This window comes from Ciconia boyciana, chromosome 13, assembly GCF_034638445.1.
Source record: "Ciconia boyciana chromosome 13, ASM3463844v1, whole genome shotgun sequence".
Lineage (NCBI taxonomy): Eukaryota > Metazoa > Chordata > Aves > Ciconiiformes > Ciconiidae > Ciconia > Ciconia boyciana.
In genome coordinates this window covers 5,463,030-5,483,900 of record NC_132946.1, presented here as the reverse complement: position 1 = coordinate 5,483,900, position 20,871 = coordinate 5,463,030, and the positions used below count along the sequence as shown (strand labels likewise).

The following is a 20,871-nucleotide window of genomic DNA, read 5'->3' as shown; positions in this document are numbered from 1 at the left end:
CATTTTTCTATTCCTTCTTTTACTTTCTCAGTCTTCCAGCTTTACCTTTTTTCAATTTCTACTCTGCTTTGCTTTTCCCCATCTCTGTTTCCTCCTATAACTCCTGTTCTCTTTCTGCTGAGATGAAGAAATACTTGTACAGCTGCTTCTATTCTCCTTCCTTCATCTCCCATAAATATAGAGAGAGGGAGAAGGAGGCTAAAAAATTGAATAAAATAGAGGATTGGAGGATAGAAACAGAGAGGCAATGAGGGCAATGTTATTTCCATTTCCCTTGTTGGCTACAAAGCAACTGAATTACGAGCAGAAAGACGGGGAGCTCTTGGGGGAAAGGCTGGAGCATGAACTTCAGAGGCCCTGGCCCCGAAAACAGACAGCAGAACATTAAAGCTGAAAAGCTGTATGGCAGTTTGAGAAGCTAGTGGACTGCTTGTACATGAAGACCTTATTGAGGATGGGAGTGACATCTAGGCAGCTCCGGTAAATGAAGAAGTAGTTATGGAAAAAGCACTGGCAGTGAGCTCCAGTCAATAAGTCCCATTTTCTGCTTACTGAAAGGCCAGAAGAGGACACGGCCTCACTGATGAATGCTGGCACAAAGTATGTGAGATGAGGAGGGCTGAGGTGCCTGCCTTTGGTTCTTTCTATTTCAAGCCCCACTTGTTTCTACCTGGGTCAAGTCCCCACCTGGATGATGGCCCATTCTTTACCCAGTCCACTGTGACCCGTAGCTTAAAGACTGTGTTCTCTCCTCTGAATGTGTGTTATCAACATCAGCAGAGGAGGCACGGTGTGAAGGAGGTGCTGCCACTTCAGCTGAGAATGCAGCTAATGGACCCTATAAGTATTACAAAACTGAATGTTTGCCCATGTCTGGGACATGGCTGTTGTTTTTCTGAGTGCTACCACACACTGTCACTGCCAAGAAGAATATTTTGCTCAGTGAAACTGGGAAGCAATAAACAGCAAGGAGGATATGCCTACCACCTTGCAGTACAGCACCATGCAGCAATATCAGAGCTAGCACTAATGTAATTTAAACTTCAGAGTTTAAGCAAGAACCTGGCAATCTTAAGACAACAACAAGAAAAAGTATGCACTAATGGAATCACCCGAGTTGATAAATCTTCCACCTTGTCCTTTCTGACCACTGTGCTAGATGAGCAAACTGAGTCAAAATATCGAACTGTTGTTACCACAGGGCAGAAGCACTCCTGGCTTAGTCTGCCTTATTTAAAGATGTTGGGGCCCTTGAATTGCTCGTTGTGCATTCACATAGCAAAGCCTGTAGATCTGAAGAAGATTTATGATCTAAACTGCTTTTGCTTCTTCTCTGTTGTTGAGACTGTGACTCTCTTTGCCTGAGGAGGTGCTGGAGTTTATACGCACTTCAAGCCCTTACCTAAGCTGGTAGTTTTGTCATGTTAAAAGTGCCATATTCTGCTTATTGCATTCTCAGAAGTTTTATATAGCTTTTTCAATGGCCTTCTCTCTGCACACTCCCCATAGTAGAATGAAAAAGTGGAGAGAGACAAAGTGAATAATGTTCTCCTGTGGAGGAAAGAAACAAGAATAGTTCAAATAGATGAACTATTTTCTAGTAACATCATTAAGTATATGGGAAACTTCCAGTGCTAATATATTATTTTTTTGCTATCAGTATTGAGACCTTGGCTAGATGTTTTCTGCAAGACTTTATGATCCCTGTTGTTATATGCTCTTTCTCAGAGATCCCAGTTCTTTGAAGTGATTGCAGTCTTAACTCCTGTGAAGACAAAGAAAACTGAAGTAGTTAGGCATCTCTCAAGAAAAAAATCCACTTACTAGTGAATTTGTATCTCAGTATTTGCCTTGTCCCTTTTAACATTGCTTTAATATACAGTTGTTTGGGAAATGCATCCATTTTTTTGATCCGGATTTGCCTAAACTCATTGAGCTTCTAACTATTGACATCAAGACATTAAAAACTATGTCCAGACAAAGAACTAGAGAACCACGAGCAGCCTTGTAATGGTAAGACTGGAAGAGAAATGGATAACCAAACAGTGCTTTCAAATTATAATTGTTTGATTTCAGTGTATTCTGATTTTTAATTATATTTTCTTTCCCCTTTGCTAGCTCTGTGAGTACAGAGGCTGCAGAACATTTGGTTCATACTGTTTGTGAGTTCACAAACGTGGATTCTTTTGCAGTGGACCAGGTCAGCTGCCACTAAGCAGTAAAAATGCCAAATTATGCCAAAGCAAAGTATACCTGCTTCTTTTATTAATTTTGTGGCCACCATTTTTTCTTTTCCATGTGATATTTTCATCTTGTGTCCCACAGAGGATACATTACTCATCTACATAAAATATGTGAGTCGTGACACTTCACGTAGTTAATTTTCACTGTTTTCAGACTTCTTGACAGTAGCCTGTTCTCCTTCATTACACACCAGCCAACGAGTGGATAAGTTTACTTTCAAAACACAAAACCTCATATTAATCCCCAAACAATTAATTATTGAGAGAAGACAAGCATATTTTTAACCCAGCCTGTGACTTTTCTACTTATTTCATGCAACAAGGCATGATCTGTGTAATTGCAGGCATATCCTGCCAAGTGTCTTGCAGGCTCTAAGTTCTTAGCGTGAAGTTGCTGTGATTACACACAGGGACGGTGTACCTCGGTTCTGAGGTACACAGAAAGATCAGAAAGTGAGGTTCTGCTCAAAGACGTTTCCTCAGAGGGCACAGAAAGTAGGCCTGTGGGATCTGAGCAGGGCTATGTCTCAACAGCCCTTGCTTTTGAGTTCTAAATCTGGAGACTATTCCTAGAGCACAAAGGGACAGAACAGGCACATGCTGCCTCGAGTATGTGTCCTTGGCATACACAAGAAGCCTGGCATCTCAGAAACAACTTAAAAGCAGACCTAAGTTCTGAAAGTATTTGGACCTCTGATTTTGAGTACAAAAGACCCAAGCATTTAGTAGTTTTGTCAATTTAGGCATGTGTTTCATTTAGTCGTCTATGTCATAAAAAGTCATTGGAAAACAAGATGAGTGACATTATGAGGGGGAAAAAAAGGCACAAATCTATAAAGTGCAAAAACAAAGCCAAAGAAAATGGAGCTTCCTGAGAACAGAACCTAACATGTTTGCTGCCAAGCTATGTCAATTTTTTCTGCATTGTTTTTAAAATGACTTTTCATCTGGTGATGCAGAGCCAAACATCTCCACGGGTAACATGTAGCTCCCCAAACTCATAGGAAATTAGCAAGCCTTAATAAAATTTATGCATGGCTTGCTATTGCAGTTCCACATCTAAAGGGAAAACAGATGTTCTCTTTAGTTATTCTCTTCATGTCCAAAGGAAAGCTGATGGTTACAGGTTTTTTTTAAAAAAGGCTGGTGCTGAAAAGGTTACAAATTATGCAATTTTTACAATCCTACTCCAAGGCTCTCTGCTAACCTGAATTGCTGAGGTGACGCTTGCAGATACCTGTCACCCACTTACCAGCCTCATATTTCTGAACACCTACACTTTAGGATGAATAAATAGCACAGAGTCCACAGTATTTGCCTGAGACCATTAATGGGCTGGCAGGCCAGGCTTCCAAGCCCTCTGGCTGAATTCATTGTTAGGTTTCTCAGCCCAGGTTAGTTTCAAAGGAGAGACAGAATGGATGCGCATCTGAAAAGCGTGCTATTAGAGATGGCACTAGATGGGTCTCTCAAGGCTTCAGCGTGAAGAAGAAAAATCTTGATTCTTCACCTCTGTCACCTGGCTCCCTTCACTTAGCACATGTTGTGCATTCTGCCCACATAATTTTCCACTACACATTGCAGATGGGCAATCTTTTCTCTTTCAATTTTTACACAAATATTTTCAAGATGTGCAAAAACATTGGCACTTACAGTGAGTGTTTGCCATCTGAAAGAGCTTGCCACTGCAAACATGTACGCATGCATCCACATATATCTGATATTCATTCTTTACTTTGCAGATGGGTATCAAACACAGAAGCTTTCAAAATGCTAATTCATTGGGCTGCTATATTTGTTTGTTTCTACATGTTTATTCATTGCTCCCTGAATGGGGGGATCCCATGCCTTCTTTATTCCTCTGCAGCTACCAAGCGGACATTAATACAAAAAGCGGGTCCCAGTCAACAAAATAATGCCCCAAAAGAACAGCAAGTGCAATAAATTGTAGCCATGGGCTTAATACCCTTTCAAAGTATTTATCCAAACAATCCTTTTTAGCCTGTGAATATTCATGGTCTTACAGATAATACGAAAGGATAAACACTCACATGCACACCTAAATGTGACTACTAACTAATTTAGGAATTATTAGTCTCCAAAAATGGAGAAGGAAGGGACTCTGTCATTTAAAGAGACGATAGCAAATGATACAAAACCCAGGCGTCAGGAATGCAGAGGAGAGCTGGCACGAACTATCCAGATGAGTGATCAGCATTTTATTCAGACAGTGTTTCAGCGTCCACCCAGAGGAGATTAAGTATCCTGTCCTCTTGGTGCGGAGAAGGAGAAATAAATCAGGTTTCACCACAAGCGGGGTGGCAGGGAGTTAATTAGGAATGGAAAAAATATATTTCAGTTTGCAAAGGAATAAAAAATGAGCAAATGAAGGAACTAAAATACACTGAAAACATGTTGGAACACACCTGGGAAACAGCGACTGAGAATCCTGCATGGGGAGTCTGCAGCCACAAGAGACTGCACACAACAGGTGACTCAGCTCAGCTAAAAGCTGCAATCCAGTAGCCAAATGCTGTTGCTCTGAGTTGCCACATGAAAGCAGACATTTCCCATACACTGTCTCATGTCAGAGTCTTTCCAACAACAAAGCATATAAAAAAGGCAAGGTTGCATAAAGAAATAAAAGGCCCTTAGATTTCCTCTCAAAGTAGTTTTTAAAAAACACAACCCTCATTAAAGTCAACAGGAATTGCTCCACATCTCTTGTAATTTGCCTCCCAGGATTTGTGCAAAACTAGAATATGACAGATTTTGCTATTAAAACAAGCAAAACTACACAAGAAAATTAGCAGAAGCCACAAGAAGCAGACTGGTGGTGAAGCTACCTTATTGCCCCATGTTCAGTGATTTCCATTAATGATTTAACAGTAAAGCTCAATTAAATGAGTAGTAGATGCTGATACATGCCAGCTACGGATCTGGTGTGTGTTGTTGGAGCACATCCATATGGATACATTAAAGCAGGAGAAACTTTCAAAGGCAATGCACCATCTTTTTTTCCCTGTTGCAAGCTGAGGTTAAATGTGTCCGGGACGCGTACCTCTCTAGTCCTAATGAAGATCAATTCCACACTAAGGGCCATGAATCCCTGCTTCAGTCAGCTGAATGACAGTACTGTGTTTCTAGGAGGGGTAAAGGCTTCTGTTTTCCACTGGGTTTGAACTGTGGGTACAAGTGGGTTTGGGGGCATGTTGCCTTGCAGGAGGCAAAGTCCTGGCTGTCAGCTGATGGGTGACATAATACCTCTGTGGAAAATGGCACAGGTCTTGCCGCATGCCATTCCAGATCTGCTGATGTGCCCTTTTTTGCTAAGAATGCCATAGGTTGCAGACCACTGCTCGAGAGAAAAGGCTTATATGTGAATAAATGCATGAATATGGCTTCTGGCTGAAATATTTAATCAATGTTTAAGTGACTTTCTGCCACCAGTGAATATCAACATTCCTAATTTTGGGTAAAAGCTGAGAGTCACATTTCAACACTATATTCAGAGAGCATCAATATGTTCAGATGGCACCCGATGATGCAAGACCACAGTCTGTGGTCAACCATCATTCCAGTAATTTAGGAGAGTGCAGAAGAAGGAGGGCTGGCTTTTGACTGTCTCCTGTTTGTTATTTATACACCATGTCATTTTGAGCTTGTTGTTTGCTTGTAGCTTTGGGCTGACAGTTCCCTGATTCCAAAGGCAATTCAGCCCCTGACATAAAGCAGAAGAACAATGCACAGTTCCTGTAAAACAACAGTGCTCCGCCGTGCTGCTGTCAGAATGCAGGGATTAGATGCAGAATAATGCAGTCCCTGATCAAACCTGCAGCTGTAATTCAACCGCTGGACAGTGCTGATGCCATAAATTTGTGAAGAAACTGCAGCTCAAGCGATTTGTGAACAAGAGCTGGTGAGTCCAATTGAATTACAGTTGTGGGAGCAGCCGGGATCCCCCTGCACCAAATCATTACTAATGAGAGCCAGAGAATGATTACTTACAATTTTAATGAAATTGAATTTTAATTTATAACTTTGGCTAGAAGAGAAGGAGGAAGAAACATACAATGAATATTTGTGGGTGACAGGGCAAAAGTACAACCAGAAACCCAAAATAAACGGAAGGAGAATGCATTCTCCTGGAAGAGACAAGATAACATTTTATCTTCAAAAATATATTCATATTTTAGCAAACGGTTGTGATACAGTGAGCACTGAAGAAAGCTACTCTATATCACAGTTCTGATGATGAAAGAGCTCAGAAAGAAAATGCTCAAATATGTTTTCTCCAATCCATTTATGATACTCAGAAGAAGGGAACTGTTTAGCTGATTCTCAAGCCATCACAGCCCATTGTTTTGGCATGAAATCAGCAGAATGGTAACTACGAGCACCACTGACATATTAATCAAATAATCACATGGAACCCTTTCTGAGCAAGTTTTCGAATTTCAGCACTGAGTGATTATTCACTATTGGAAGGAAAAGCATAATTAACACTAAATACTGGTTTAAATAGAATAAAGTTTCTTTCTGATTCCCCTGGTGAGGTATCACTCTGCTATTTTAGTGTCCTTTTTAATATTGCACTGTTTCTACTGGGACTGCAGTAAGGCATAGGGAAGTTAAGAAAAGTGGTTTATGAAGTTCATCTCAGAGAAGGAAATGTGAGGAGAGAGATGGGAAAAATAGAGAACTTGAGTAAGGAACACTAAATGGATGAGTAAGGAACACTAAATGGATGAATAAGGGAGTACTTGCGGCTCACAACCCAGGCCACACAAGTTTTGCAACTCATAATATGAATCTGCAATTCAGGGATGATTAGAAAGGTGTGGGATGCATAGTGGAAGGTCTGGGACTTGGGGCTTGCAGCAAGGGTCACACAAATCAGGCAGAGTACAGGAGAGGTGCTGAAAAATGCTCAGGGTTTTGACTTTACATTTATTTTACAGAAGGTAAATCAATATCTCTTCACCCCAGTGCACTTGTATCATATGGCTTTCTGTTACAAGGTGACCAGGGCTTGAACATGTCTCTTCTGAACTGAAAACAGCTTAATCCAAAGAGATTTTTTCTACAAAATGTCTAAAGCACTGTATTACCTCATGCCACAGGGTGATGGGACCCAACCCAGTATTTTATTGTACAACTTGGGAATCAGCAGATAGAAACTATTACTATTCAAATAGTAAAACATACAAATTGAATGGGAATTCAGTGCTATTTGCATATATTAAACTATTTTGTTAAAACGAATAGTATTAAAATGAGATTTGCTATACAAGAGAGGATTTTCAAAGAGACAGGGTAGTTCTACTGGGAGAAACGTTATAGAAGTAGGTGTCTAATAATGAAGGGTCATTCTCTTCTTCTGTGTGTCACAAAATTATTTCACATAAAAGTGTATTGTCATGCACACTCATTTACTCAGACTCATATGGCCTAATTGACTTTGGAAACCAAAGCCATATCACGTCACCACTGGAGGGAGACATCATTCTTTTAAAAAGATGTAAAACCTCTGCTGCCATAAATGCATTTCAGTAAGAAAGGGTGAAAAAATAATCTCGAGAAATACAGCTACTGAATTTGATCCAGGCTGGACACAGTAAATCACAGGTTCTAATAACAATAATAATGCAGCATGAATGAAACAGTGCCAGATTAACAAAGATACGTAATGTTTCCACTCTGATCAATGCTGCTCAAGTGAATCTTACCCAGGCGTCTGAACGTAGTCCAGGTTAAATCTACCCCCAGTATCTGTATATTCTCCTCCTTTCTTCCTCACCCCCTCCCATCACTCCCAAGCTGTGCTTGCAGAAACCCATTTGTGATGTTAAAAGTCTCAGGCTGATATTTCCTAACCCTTTATCTGACTGTGACCTTAAGCATGACCAAAAAATGTTCCTGTAGATGGCATTATTTTAGTTTTCACTTAACCCCTAGTGGCCTAGTGTCCTATTTTACAATCATTCAATTACCCCTACTGCTGCTGAAAAAATCTAGTGAGAAAATAATTATGTGGTGCAGCTGAAGGTCATTGGCTGCAGGAGGATAGGGAACCACCAGGCAAGCTTGAAGTCATACTACGCAGACACTGTTGGACAACTGACAAGTGTATGTCTGTACTTTGGAGAGGGGGCCAGGGCACTCCAACTCAGCATCTTCTGCTCTAAAACGCAAAAGCTTCTGCTAGTAGAACAAAAGAAGCAGTTCTGCTATTAAAAAAAAAAGAGTAACTCTACCTGATGTCATGCGGCATGTTCCCAGAGAGGATAATGTTGCACGTGTCTAAATAGACGCATTCTGTTGTGTGGTGCACATGTGCACACAGATGTGTGTTTGCACACGCACACACAAACATTCACACATTCTGCTTACATTACAAAACAGCATCTCAGCAAGATAAAACACGTGATAAGAAAGAAATTCCTGTGTGAGGGACTCTCACATTTCCAGTAACAGTGAAGAGCCCACGGAAACTTTCAGCTCAGCTGACTATTTGTGGTTTCTGTTTTGAACTTTATTAATGACACATGCTACCACCTGCTAGCTGCCTCCTCATTCCTGAATTAGGCTAATTATAAAATTAATGTAGAAAACAAAGCTTTTTTAAAAAATATATTCTCATCACCTCCCCACACAACTGCATCTCACACCTACAGTTGCAGCCAACCATGGGTTTCCTGTTGTACTCACTGAATGGGGCAATTTCAGAATAAATATAGTTCAAATGCTTATAAATCTCTAGAGTGAAATCCTAGCTGTGCTGAGAGTAGGAGCTTCACCACAGATTTTGGTAGTTTTTTCAGGCAGTTTTTAAGTTGCTTTTGGTTCTCAGTGAGCCTTGTTTATGTAAAGGAGACGATTAATGCAGTCTTACAGCATGTGCCATCCTTTGTCTTTTTGTTGACCCACACGTCAACTTCCATAAACCACCACATACCTCCTGACAGTAATCATCTGGTCTTCCCTGGTGTTTTAGATGTGCTGGCTTAAGTTTGCAAGATCCAGCTTGTGAACAGTGATCTAAGGCTTTAGAAAAGAGGTAGGAAGAAGCAGGAAAAAACATCATCATCATCATCATCATCTCCATTAATTTTACTGCAAGACAAAACCTCATCCTGAAGCCAGCCGATCGTCCTAGCCTAAGCATATATGTATGTGTATTCTGCATGCTCTTTCATTATACCTTCTAGCTGCTTTAGCTATGGCAATCGTTCTTGTCAGTGCTGAGAATTTGTAAGATGTCGTCTTGGAGATCTAATTTTCAGATGTGCTCAGTATCCATGATTCTCATGGATTTCCCTAGGACTCCACCTGTAGGACTTCACACACTGGTGGAGTCTAATTATCACAAAATCTCCATACGCTGTTTTATAGTGGAGAAGGTAATGGCTTAGTTGCTGGAAGAACCTACTGTTCTGACTATCATCATAGAAATAGCACGAGTTAAGAGAAATTCAAATATGTACCCCTACTACACAGTGCAGTTCAATCTTCCTGAGGCATACAAAGTAAATAGTAGTAATAAAATGTGATAGGAAAATCAATTGGAACAAATGAAGCACTGTCTGTGCTGTATTCCAGCTTCTCTGTCCCATTGTTACTGCTTTGATTAATAAACAGCAATCTGATAATGAGCAAATCAGCTCAGCACCAGGATATGGAGAAGTAAATGCTGCAGACATGCTGCAATGACAAAGCTAAATCTCACCAGCGTAAGGTTGTCTTTGGAAGAAGACTGCTTGACTGTTTCAGGAGGCTGGCCAGAGAAAGACCATTACTACAGCAGGGCAGGCAGTGCTTGCAGGGCAGAGCTGTTTGGGAGAGAAGCTGTTGTAAGCCACTGGATTTGATGTTATATTTATAAACGTGCACTTAGAACCAGGCATCAATTTTTCACATTCATTTAATAGAACTTTACCCCACTGGCTTTCTCTCAGGTGTAAAAATGAACGCAACAACCAAAAATTGGCTCTTAAACCAGTATTTTAACAATACGGTAATGTTACTATAAAGAACTCCAACTAGGTCAGAGTCGATATCCAGCTTAGTTCCTTCTGGTGCATATTTAGACAGAACTGAAAGGTAATGGAATTGTGTCCCTTTATGCCAGGAATAAATCTCTAAATTTAATTATGAGTTATTCTTTATTTCTTACCATGTTTATTTCTTTCCTGAACGTTCTGGATGTCCCCATGACCACAGCTAGAGATTGCCTTGTGTAGCCCTTCCTGCGCGCTGTCCTGATGTGCCCTGCTGCCTTCTCAAGCACTATGTTAGGAGTTACTCTCTGAATATTGGTTTGTGAGCAGGGGATTGAACTTCAGCAAGTTTCAGTGCCTGTTTCTGTTTTCTTGCTGTTTTGCTAATGCCTTGGTAGATGCAATCACTGCAGGCTGTGCGAGAGATCCTTGTTAGTTCCCCACTTCTTCTGTGAGCAAAAATTATCAGATTCACTGACATTTCAGACAGAGAGACAAGGAGAAGTGTACATAATTGATGTGAGACCACTAGTTGCAGTGAATTTAAATCAGAAAAAGGAAGCTGTTCTCCAAAGGACTGGATATACCAAACACTTGTCATCAAGAAATGGTTCCAAGAGCTGACTGCTGACCACGAGAAGGCTTTTCTACCAACTTGTGAAAAAGAAGTTAATGGGACAGAGAATAAAGGAGAAAACAGTCACATCTTAGTTCTCAGGTGGAATTTGTGCAGATTGCCAAGGTGGCAAAATGGCTATATTGCCAGTGCCCTGAAAAGTCAGGATGGCTGCTGTATCCGAGGGAGGGATAGCAGAGGTGGAGTGGTAGCTATTACTGTTCAGACTGCTTTGTAGCAATTAATTCACGTATCTTCTGAAAACAGCAAGGGAAGTAAGCTGCATCCCAGGGCTCTTCCACACTCCATCCCAGCTCCAGTACTTTACGCTACTTCCCGTTTTCCCCAGTGGGAACAGCCTGGTCCTGGCCCCAGTCCCAGTTCTTCATCCCTGGGACGGTAACACTCCATTCTGCACACACTCCTGATGAGCCTGGAGCTGAACTATCTCGTGTATCCTTTAACAACCTCTAACCTGCAGGCTGCTGTTATCATGCTGACGGGATTGGGTGTTGCAGGTACTTTACTGTCTGGCGGTCCTGTCTTGTTATTTGCCCGGGCATGATGGGGATCCTACGGAAAGAGCTGTCTCCCCATCTTTGTCTTTCTGTATCTGCAGTTTGGAAGAAAATCAATATTGCTGTTTGTTGCTAAATTGTCAGACAGCTTTTGATGCTAATATCTGATGAAGCAGACATGCTGTTGTAGATATTTACTCTCAAATAGGTTCTCTATCATCCACCATCTGCTTTTAAAGGGTCTTTTTTTCCCCTTTTTTCCAGTGACTAATGGTGCATTTAACCCCGGAGAGCCTCTGATCTGAACATCAGAAAGTTTCTGCAGCAGAGGAACAGAAAAAAGGAGGCGGGGGAGGGAGGGTGGATGAGCTTCCTGTTGTTCTAACTTGGCTTACTGGTAGGGTTCTCAAATCAAACTAGAAATCTCACCGCTTAAGGCAGCCACCACTTAAATCCTTGATACAGCTGCCAGACTTGCATTATACTCTCGTTCAGAGTCCTGAGACTAGAGCAGCGTAGACCGAGGTGAGCCAGCACTGCGCAGGGGTTGGGGAGCCAGACCGCGTTGCTGACCTATGTGGACAAGCTACATCAGCTCTCTGGCCACTTGCTCTGTCTGTACAAAGATGTTAACAAGACCTTTTTGATAAAAAAAGCATTAGTTCTACAGATGAAAACTACAGGGATGGGAGGCCTTCTCTTTGATTTTGCAGGTTCAGAGACAGAGACCAAAATTTACACTAGAAAGAGTCAGGGGAAAGTCCATGAGAATGGCACAGATTCTTCAGTGTTTGGGTCCAGGATCATCCCTGATGGCTAGAGATAGTTTTGCAGAAAGATCAAGTGTGATTTGTGGGAGCAAGGCAGAATTCTCCAGTACCTGAAAGGTACGGGAGGAAATTTCGTGTCATAGTCTTTCAGCACTGCGTTGGCTGAATTAGGTTTTCTGTTCAGGAAAGTATCAGATAGAATGGTTACCCCAGTTCCTCCAGGTATTGTGTGGGCAGGACTCCCGCACAGTGGTGTCGGTGTAACTCCTGCTATGCCAGGAGCGGTGTCCCAGCCAACAGCTGTACTGGCGTCCAAGCTGCCAGAGCAAAAGAACCCTATTCACTGCTCTTGAACCAAAAATCACACCAGGATTAGGTCTACAAAGTGAAAAGGCACATTGCATTGATCCATGGGAGAGCCTCCTTTTTCTTCTACAGACAAGTCTGGTAAAGCACAAGGTTTTTCTAGACTTACAGTTTCAATTTACATACTTTTCCTAATCTTTTGGTGCACTAGACCACTGCATAGAGAGTGCTGCGATGAAGGATCTCAGGGCTACAAACCCAGAATCAGCGGGCGCATTACATGGAGTGGAGAGCAAACAAGAACTCTGGAAACTGAGCAAGCAAGAGAAATGGGGAAAACAAAGTAACTTATAAGAAAGGAATCACAATCTCTTGGTTGAATTCTTGTGTAGCTGTTAATGGTATATAGCACAAAATACTGCTATACTGTTCAGTTCTCAGAACTGAACGAGAGCAAGGGAGATAGTAACTGCACCAAAGGGGAACGCATTTGATAGGCTTCACAGTATAAGCCGATTAATGCTGAACGACTCGGCATACTCAATTCAAATAATTGCAAAATCCTAGAATGTTGCTCTCCCAGAAGTCCCAAACCCCAAACTGTGTCTTGCTTTTCCAGTCTCCAGGGGACAGCAAAATAACTGCTGCTTAAACATCTCAGCCTCATGTGCCCATGCAGTGTTGTAACCTGCGTGACAGCTCCAGGGTTCACACAGTCTGAACCCCTCAGAGCTGAAGTCAGTCTACCTGAATAGTGTCTCTCTGACTTCATCCTTGCTACAGAGTTTTCGAACCCTAGGCCATGAAAACAGCTTGGCATAAAAGAATACAGAAACCTCTAACAGGTTTACAGGCATTTTTCCAGCTTTGGCAACTATGTCCACTTCAAGTTCATAGGCAGAAGTCTGCTTTGTGTGTGTTCCTCCTCCCTTGCAAGCTGTGCTGCCAGAGCTGTCTGTGCTGCAGACAGACCGATTGACAGCTTAGCCTCCAGCCAGAATCCTGATCCAAAGGAATATCCAATTCTGTGTAATAAAGTTTGCATGAAATTTTTACCTGCAACAATTCCCCAATGTGCTGAACTGCATGATACTGACTTGTATAATACATCATTTTAGCAGCAGAGTTAAACAAAATGCAAAGCCAGATTCAGTTTGATTTTTTTCTGGTGATCATAGACATTATACCACATCTGATAGCTATAAGCCATTACTTCCATTATTTTGTAGTATATAAACGTCAATAAAAAATTTTCTTCAACAAGTGTTTCAGTCAAATCAAATGTTTAAATGTAGACTTTTAAAAATGTTTCAACTATAAAAATAAAAAATTAAAAAAAAATGTTTTCAGGTAAAAGATTGAAAGTATGTGAAATATTGAAAAGGACTACTTCAGTATTATTGAAATACTTTAAGATTTTAAAAAATGAAATGTTAGAATGGAAACATTTCCATAGGCAATTGATTTGGATGGAAACACATTTTCTAACAAAACAATATTCCATTGAAAAATTTTCCAGTTGCATTTTCTAGTGGCCAATTTTTCAATGACATTTTCCAAAGAACAATCTACATCTGAAAGTTTTTCAACAAGCTCTTGTGATCTCTTAAAGGAAAGAAGAAGTAGTTTCCCAATAATAGATTTTTAAAAGCGGTTATTATTCTACGCTTTACACCTTTTTACAGAACATGTAGCATACCACATACAGGACAATTGCCCGGACTTTCTGTTAACTCCTTTTTTAATTTAAAATACAAATTGCTGATAAATGTTCCCAGACCTCAATTAAAAACCTTGAGTGATTTGATTTTAAAATGGATTGATGTAAATGTTGCTTACCTTAGATAGACATATACAACTGGTATCCAGACATGCCTCTGTCAGGCAGCTTGGTCTGAGCCCTGGTGTCCTAGCACAGCATCCGGTTCAAACTCGGGTCTGCAGCTTGAATTTTTCTCTTTATTAGACGGAGTTAGAGAATTTATCTGAATTTCACTGGTATCTGCAAGTCCAGTTATTGATCACAAATCTTACACCAAGTGCTGTCTAACATTACAAAAACACCCAAAGAATATTCCAACATAACACTTGTCACATCTTTACACTTTGATGAGATCAGGCTGAAAGTCTGCTTTGGATTCAGTTGTGATACTGTTTACAACAAACATTTACAACATCTCCAATTTCCATTTTGTTTTCTTAATGATTACTTCCAGTTTTTCAACCATACAATCACTACTGAAGCTGGGTACGCCTAGGTGGGCATTTGTATATGTGATGAGGAGCCCAGGTTTGTATGTATGACATGTATATGTGAGGAGGGAAGTGGTTGGTAGCTTAAAGCAATACCTCACAAGTGAGACTTTAGTAGCATGAAAAATACTGCAACGATCTACAGCCCAAGTTCCAAGTTTGCACTTCAAATCTGCCAGGTCAGGACCTGGAATCCACAGTGATTCCAACACTCTGACATTTAGGGAAATTCATGGCCTCTTTTCAAGCCTGTAGATTTGAATATATTTCAAAATATGCAGGGGTTAATTTCTTCCAGTTTAGATGGACAGCATTTGGATCTAGATCAGAAACACCTCCTCAGCTAGAGTAAATGATAATGGCCCCTTTTGCTCTGTTGCAGTTCTGGGAACGTGCTCCAGCTATAGATTTGCTCTTTGAGTTCACATCCAGAAGTGAAGGGGGAATATAGTTTTCAGTCCTTCTCCACTGAGTCAAAGAGAGATGAGGGGTATGCAGGCTACAGCACACAGCTCTGTCAGTGAACTTCACTTAACAGACTCTGGTTGCTTTGCATCACATGAGCAGACAACCACAATACCTTATAGTATCTGCAGAGCGGGGAATTTACAGGAGATGTACTTGGATACCAAGAAGAAAAGTCTGTTCCATGTATTCACTTCTCTCTTGTTTCACAGAAATAATTAGATCTCTTGTTCTCTGCCTGAATGTCTTGTTCCACTTCTCCCATAAGGTGGTTTAGCTGTCCTAAATTACAGATCAAAAAGCTAAATACTAAAGGCCAGGCTAATTCTCTAGTTTCTTTCTATAGTCCATGAAAAAAACCCTAGACAGTTCAGAGGGCAATTCGTCTCATCCTTAGATAGCCATCTACAAGTTAGACAAATAGCTCTTCGGAGGTGTATCTCCATTCATTGTAGAAGGAACCTCCCTTGGACTTTGGCATGTACCTTTCCTATGTCTAAAGTTAAGTGAGATAAATCACATCCACAGCTGTTGCCTGTGTAAAGAGGGCACAGAAATAAAGCTGTGGTGAGAGAAGATCACTGCAGAAACAACCATGGCAGTCTGAGATACTTCATCCTCTCCGCCCCACGAGCCGTCTGTTCTAGCCATTCCACCAGATGTTACAGATCCCTGCGGCACAGCCAGTGGGACACAGACATCCTATGAGTTCTGTCCAGCAGTCGGCTGGTTGCTCCTGAAGGGATCTGCCGCTGCCCTGGCTGAACTTTCTGCTGAAGCAGCTGAGAAACGTTCCTATGGTTCCTCCCATTGCTCAGCTGTGGACTCAAAACTATCACAAGAGGGGCAGTAACAAACCACGGGCAGCTGTTACACAAGGTTGCATTATCAGGACATTAGGAATGAATGCAAAATGCTCCTGAAAGGCTTCGCTTTTCCACCTGATACTTCTTATTTCTGGTTGAGCTACAGAGGATCTCTGAAGAATCATCCAATTTGTTCTATATATACCCCAACTGGTTGTTATTCTTTGCCCTGGAGGGAGTTGCAGATTGTGTATGCAGCCTGTACTTTGTAAAGAGATGGCAAAATAGTAGTATCCCCCTGCTTGCAGTCGAAAGAGATGGCATTGGGCAGGTAAAGAGCTATTCTCTGAGAAACGCTAGCTACGAACCGTCTTTCAAACATTAATAATTTGAGAAACACAGTAGCAGAAAGTTAGATGTAAAGTGACATAAATGACTTCTAGAAGATACCATTAGTTAAAAAATGATGTGCATAAAAGAGAAGAGCAGAAAAGCACAATCACACAAGGCAACGTGAACGTACCCGATCTACCTGAGGGACACCCACAACATCAGAAGCTCATTGCAAAGACAACCTAGCAGTTAATCTAGTGAGGGCAACCAGGCCAGATGTTTTGCTTGGATTCTGTTTGTCTTTTTATTGCCAGCTGCTGCACGCCAGCCTGAAGCACCAAGAAGGGGCACTTGGGATGAACACAGAAGCAAAGGTAAATTTGTTATTAAATGCATCTTAAAAGGGAGGGATATGGCAGGGAATGAAGGATCTAAGGATAATGGGATGTACAACTCCTCATCTGTAGGTCAATTTTTACTGCATTTCAGATCAGCAGTTGTGCAAGTCATTATTATCTGGTCAGTTTTATTGAATCCATTTGGCAGTCTCAATACAGTGTCTAATGTATAGAGGAAATATTTTAAAAGACTGAAGAGATTTAGGAGTCTAAGTGCCACTCATTATCAGTGGAACTTAAACTCTCTGAGGAGTTAAGTGCTTTTGAAAACGGGATGTGGTTGTCTAAGTCATGTACACAGTTTTGAAAATATTATCCTACTTGGCCACAGCACAGTGTAATGCTTGCTGGTCTCCTTGCTGTCAATCATGGCAGAGAGGTCAAGGACTGAGTGGCTTGCAGCGATTACTGGCTTATGAAATTCTCCTTTTCTTCTTCTCAGAACAGTCCCTCCTGTTGAGAGCAGGCATGTTGGCAGGCGATGATGTTGTAGAGAAATACAGATTTCAGTGGAGAAACAGAGAAACCTGTTGTCTGGAGAAGGCACCATGGTATTTTCCACGAGTAAAAAATATTAAAAATTGAGAGATGTACAAATGAATACAATGCAGAGGCAGGGATAAACTAAATGAAATATTGGCAGATCTGGAAAGATCTGATGTGCCATTGGGACAGTGGAGTCTATTTTCCCGTAAGTGCCAGGGCTACAAAGGAAACCTGCAAAACTGTTAAATAAAACTGGGGTTTAAAAAGGAAGGGAAAACTGTCATTTGAATTAATGCCAGGAATAATAGCTATTTTATTATCTTCTGATTAAAATGGTTATGGAAAAACAGGACTACAGAGCTGCTACGGCCAACAGAGGTAGTGTTTCTGTTGCTACCAACCAGCCTTCAGCTTCCTTAATTGGGTATGTTCAGAATCTCACCTCAGGGTGCGTGTGGGGCACATCTCAATTCCATATCCTTTAGCCCAATCCCTATGCTTTATTCCTCTTAGATTCCACTCATCTGGTCTCATCAGAAGTTTCCAATGAGCCAAATGAGATTCATATTTTCAACATAATAAATTACCCCAAGCTCCCTCTCCAGATCTTTGTCCTTCTCACATGTTGAACAGCTGCTGTCCCTTAAGAGATGCCGGTGGGTCAGAAGGTGTGGTGGTGGCTGTGGTCTGACCCACATCCTAGACTCCCAGCATCTGAGACATTGGCTATTCAACACAGCTCCAGTTCCATTCCATACATGCGTTCTGCTAGCAGGAAGTCCCCAGCCAGCAAGGGTGAAACAGGAGTGAGCGCTGGGCACCTAATCAGAGAATTCTGCGAGCCCCTGCTCCACCTGGGTATGTCCTTTTGTCACCAAAGAGCTCCACTTTACTAATTGTTTCTTATAGCTGATCTTCATCTATCCAGATGGTTTTACGCTGCTCTTCTCCGATCCTGTCTTTTATTGTTCGGATAAGATCTTCAATACTGCTCCATGCATCTGCCTCTACAGAGGCATAAAGACATGGCAGTGCTTCCAGTTCTTTCTCCTTCAGACGGCACATACGTAAAAACTCATCTTCAGTCTCCGGCTTTGGCAATAGTTTCCTGTATCAAATGAGCAGACCAAAAATAAATGTCTTACATTTTAAGTTAATCCTGTAGTCCCAGCTGTCCCATCAAGAATTTATTTTCTACTGACTATATACAAGCAATAAAAGCAGTGGAGAATACAGCTACTCCAGGTCTATCCTCCCCTTACCTCCATGCTGCCCCCAAGGAAAAATATTTGCTATGGGGAAACAATTTAAGAGGATTGAATGCAGGGAGAGTGCAAGTGTTTACGACCTTTCCTCTTCCAGCTAGCATTACCTTAAAAAATGCCGTGGGAAGGCTGAGCGTGGAGAAAGCCACGTGTTCTTCAGTCTCATCCTCCCACAATGCTCATTGCTATCAGTGACAGTGAAAGAGTGCTACATTTGGGGAATTCCTACTTTCCCTGGTTGTAAGATTTCAGGGAGGAGTCATGGGAGGAAATAGTGGACATAGAAGCACCAGATGAAGAGAGAAGGGGTTCTTTATTTCTCTCAGTGAGAACATTATTGGACTCGAGAATTATTCACTGAATAAGACCGAATATCAAATATGCAAAAGGTTTGATATGTTACCTGAACCTCTTGATGTTTTTCTCTGAGACTCTGATAAAAAGAACAATAGGATATATCTTGGCTTTGATTAAATCCTTTGTGCAGCTTATTCCAGCTTCCAGGAGACAATGCTTGTTCTAAAAACAAAGTCATAACAGCGTCACAAAGGAACATTCGCTGCTGTGGAATCTCGAGATAAAGGTATCCATACCTTATGGGGTGAGCTGAAAAGCTCTCCATTTACCATTGTAGTGATTTAAAACCTTTTAATCAAATATACATTTAAAGTCCAAACTCCTCCTACTGGTTTACAACTAGTCAGTCAAATAACAGCTGAGCTTAATAGCTTTCTGAAAAGGTTGAAAATAGAAATGGATTGATCTAAAGATGAAGAGTATGATAAAATGCCAGTTTTACATATATACACAAACACACATACTGGCTCTTTGTTCAGAAAGAACATCTGCTGCAACTACTTGTGAGAGAAAAAACCATCACTTTAATTCTCCTTTTTTCCATGCTGTGCATCAAATCTACTCTACTTGATATAAGATCTCTGTCTTTGACATTGTTATCTTTGTACTGTACACCCCTGTGTCTGTTTCAGGCTATCCTTTCTTTTGTCTAGGTCCTTGTATCTCTTACTCTCTTGCACATTCATATATACTTATGATATGAAAAGGAATTGAATAAGGGATGGAGCATAGTAAATGAAAGGATATTTTGCGGCATCAATGTGGGTCATCACAGGGAATGAGCGAGAATATAAAAGGATATGGCTGAGGATGAAAAAGAAAAGGAAAAGCAAGAGCACAAATAAAAGCCATTTGGGAGAATAAATAGAAATCTGAGATTGAAGGTGGGCAAGAGAGAACATGCAACTGTATATTGGTCAGTCTCTTATTCAAGAAGAAACATACATTGCAGACAGATTCACAGACAGCCTATCGAAGGGATACAGAGTACTCTAAGCACCTTGGCAGTGACAGCCTCAATATTGGCAGGTACAATACACTCATATGTGTTGAGATTCTTTTCTCTACTGAAGATGATAGTCTCCGTTCTTTGCTTCCTTAAGAACTCTTCCTTTGTTACAATATCTGGAAAGAGATGTGGATGAGGACAAAATCAAGATTACAGCAACAGAACTCCTAGAAAACTATCCAGTAGTACTTCACATAGGATGTAAGGATGGTTCAGGGAAAGAAGACGAGCAATGAATTGTCTTAACAGCTGCCTCATTTCTTCCATTGAATTCAATTAAAGCTTAATCTGATCACAGCTGAGCATCTCAGCTATATCCTGCACCAATGAGTCCTTGGGCAATTACTACAACACTATGAAGGCATTAAATTAAAACAGTAAATACAATTCCAGCACCTAATGTTATATAGTAACATTTCAGGGCTGGAGGACGCTGAGAGGTGCTGAAAAAAGAAGGTCTCTTCAGTATAGTCTTCTAAAACAAGGATTTAGTGTTCCAACATTTGTGTTTAAAGTTTCAAAAAATTTGGCTTAGGTTGCAATGTGTGGTACTGGCCCCCTTGTGAATTGCAGCTCTACATCAAAGCTTTTGTTTTATGTTGCAAGACAGGGGATATTTATTGTAATACTTAACTTTTCAGTTTCTCTGTCTGGATAACTGTAAGACTGCGTACTATGCGGTGGGTATTCGAAACTAGTGTAAAAATGAAACGTCAGCTGTGTTGAATGCTGTGTTGTATACAATCCTGCCCTACAGCAATCACAGTACTGCATATTGCTTTAATAGTAAATACTTAGCATGGAAGAAAATCAGTCTTTCGAGCAGATCAAATGCACAATCTTCACAGCCTTGGACGAGATAGAAACCTAAAGTCGCTCTAGGGAAGATATTCCTCATAATAGCAAATACTAGAAACAAATTAATCAAAATTTCACATTGCCTAGATATGCAGTATGCAAACAGTATGCAAACAGAAAGAGCACTCGCAGCATTTCAGTCTCGGAGGGGCATCCTAGCAACCACACAGCATACACATGGATAATAT

The 20,871-nt window shown here is 41.0% G+C and overlaps 1 protein-coding gene and 1 long non-coding RNA gene across 5 annotated transcripts in view; one reads left to right on the top strand and one right to left on the bottom strand.

Annotated features, from left to right (window-relative positions):
* The window catches only part of LOC140658775 (uncharacterized), a 60,920-nt gene that overhangs the window by 2,519 nt on the left and 37,530 nt on the right, over positions 1-20,871 (top strand). The gene's annotated exons all lie outside the window — the stretch shown is intronic.
* Positions 14,378-20,871, bottom strand: part of CARD11 (caspase recruitment domain family member 11) — a 116,014-nt gene continuing 109,520 nt past the window's right edge. For all 4 annotated transcript variants that reach the window (XM_072877546.1, XM_072877547.1, XM_072877548.1 and 1 more), the window contains 3 exons: positions 19,817-19,941; positions 18,863-18,978; positions 14,378-18,302 (listed from right to left, as the gene is read on the bottom strand). In XM_072877546.1, the coding sequence (XP_072733647.1) occupies positions 18,098-18,302; positions 18,863-18,978; positions 19,817-19,941 (446 nt within the window). In that variant the 3' untranslated portion in view covers positions 14,378-18,097. The remainder of the gene's footprint in view (positions 18,303-18,862; positions 18,979-19,816; positions 19,942-20,871) is intronic.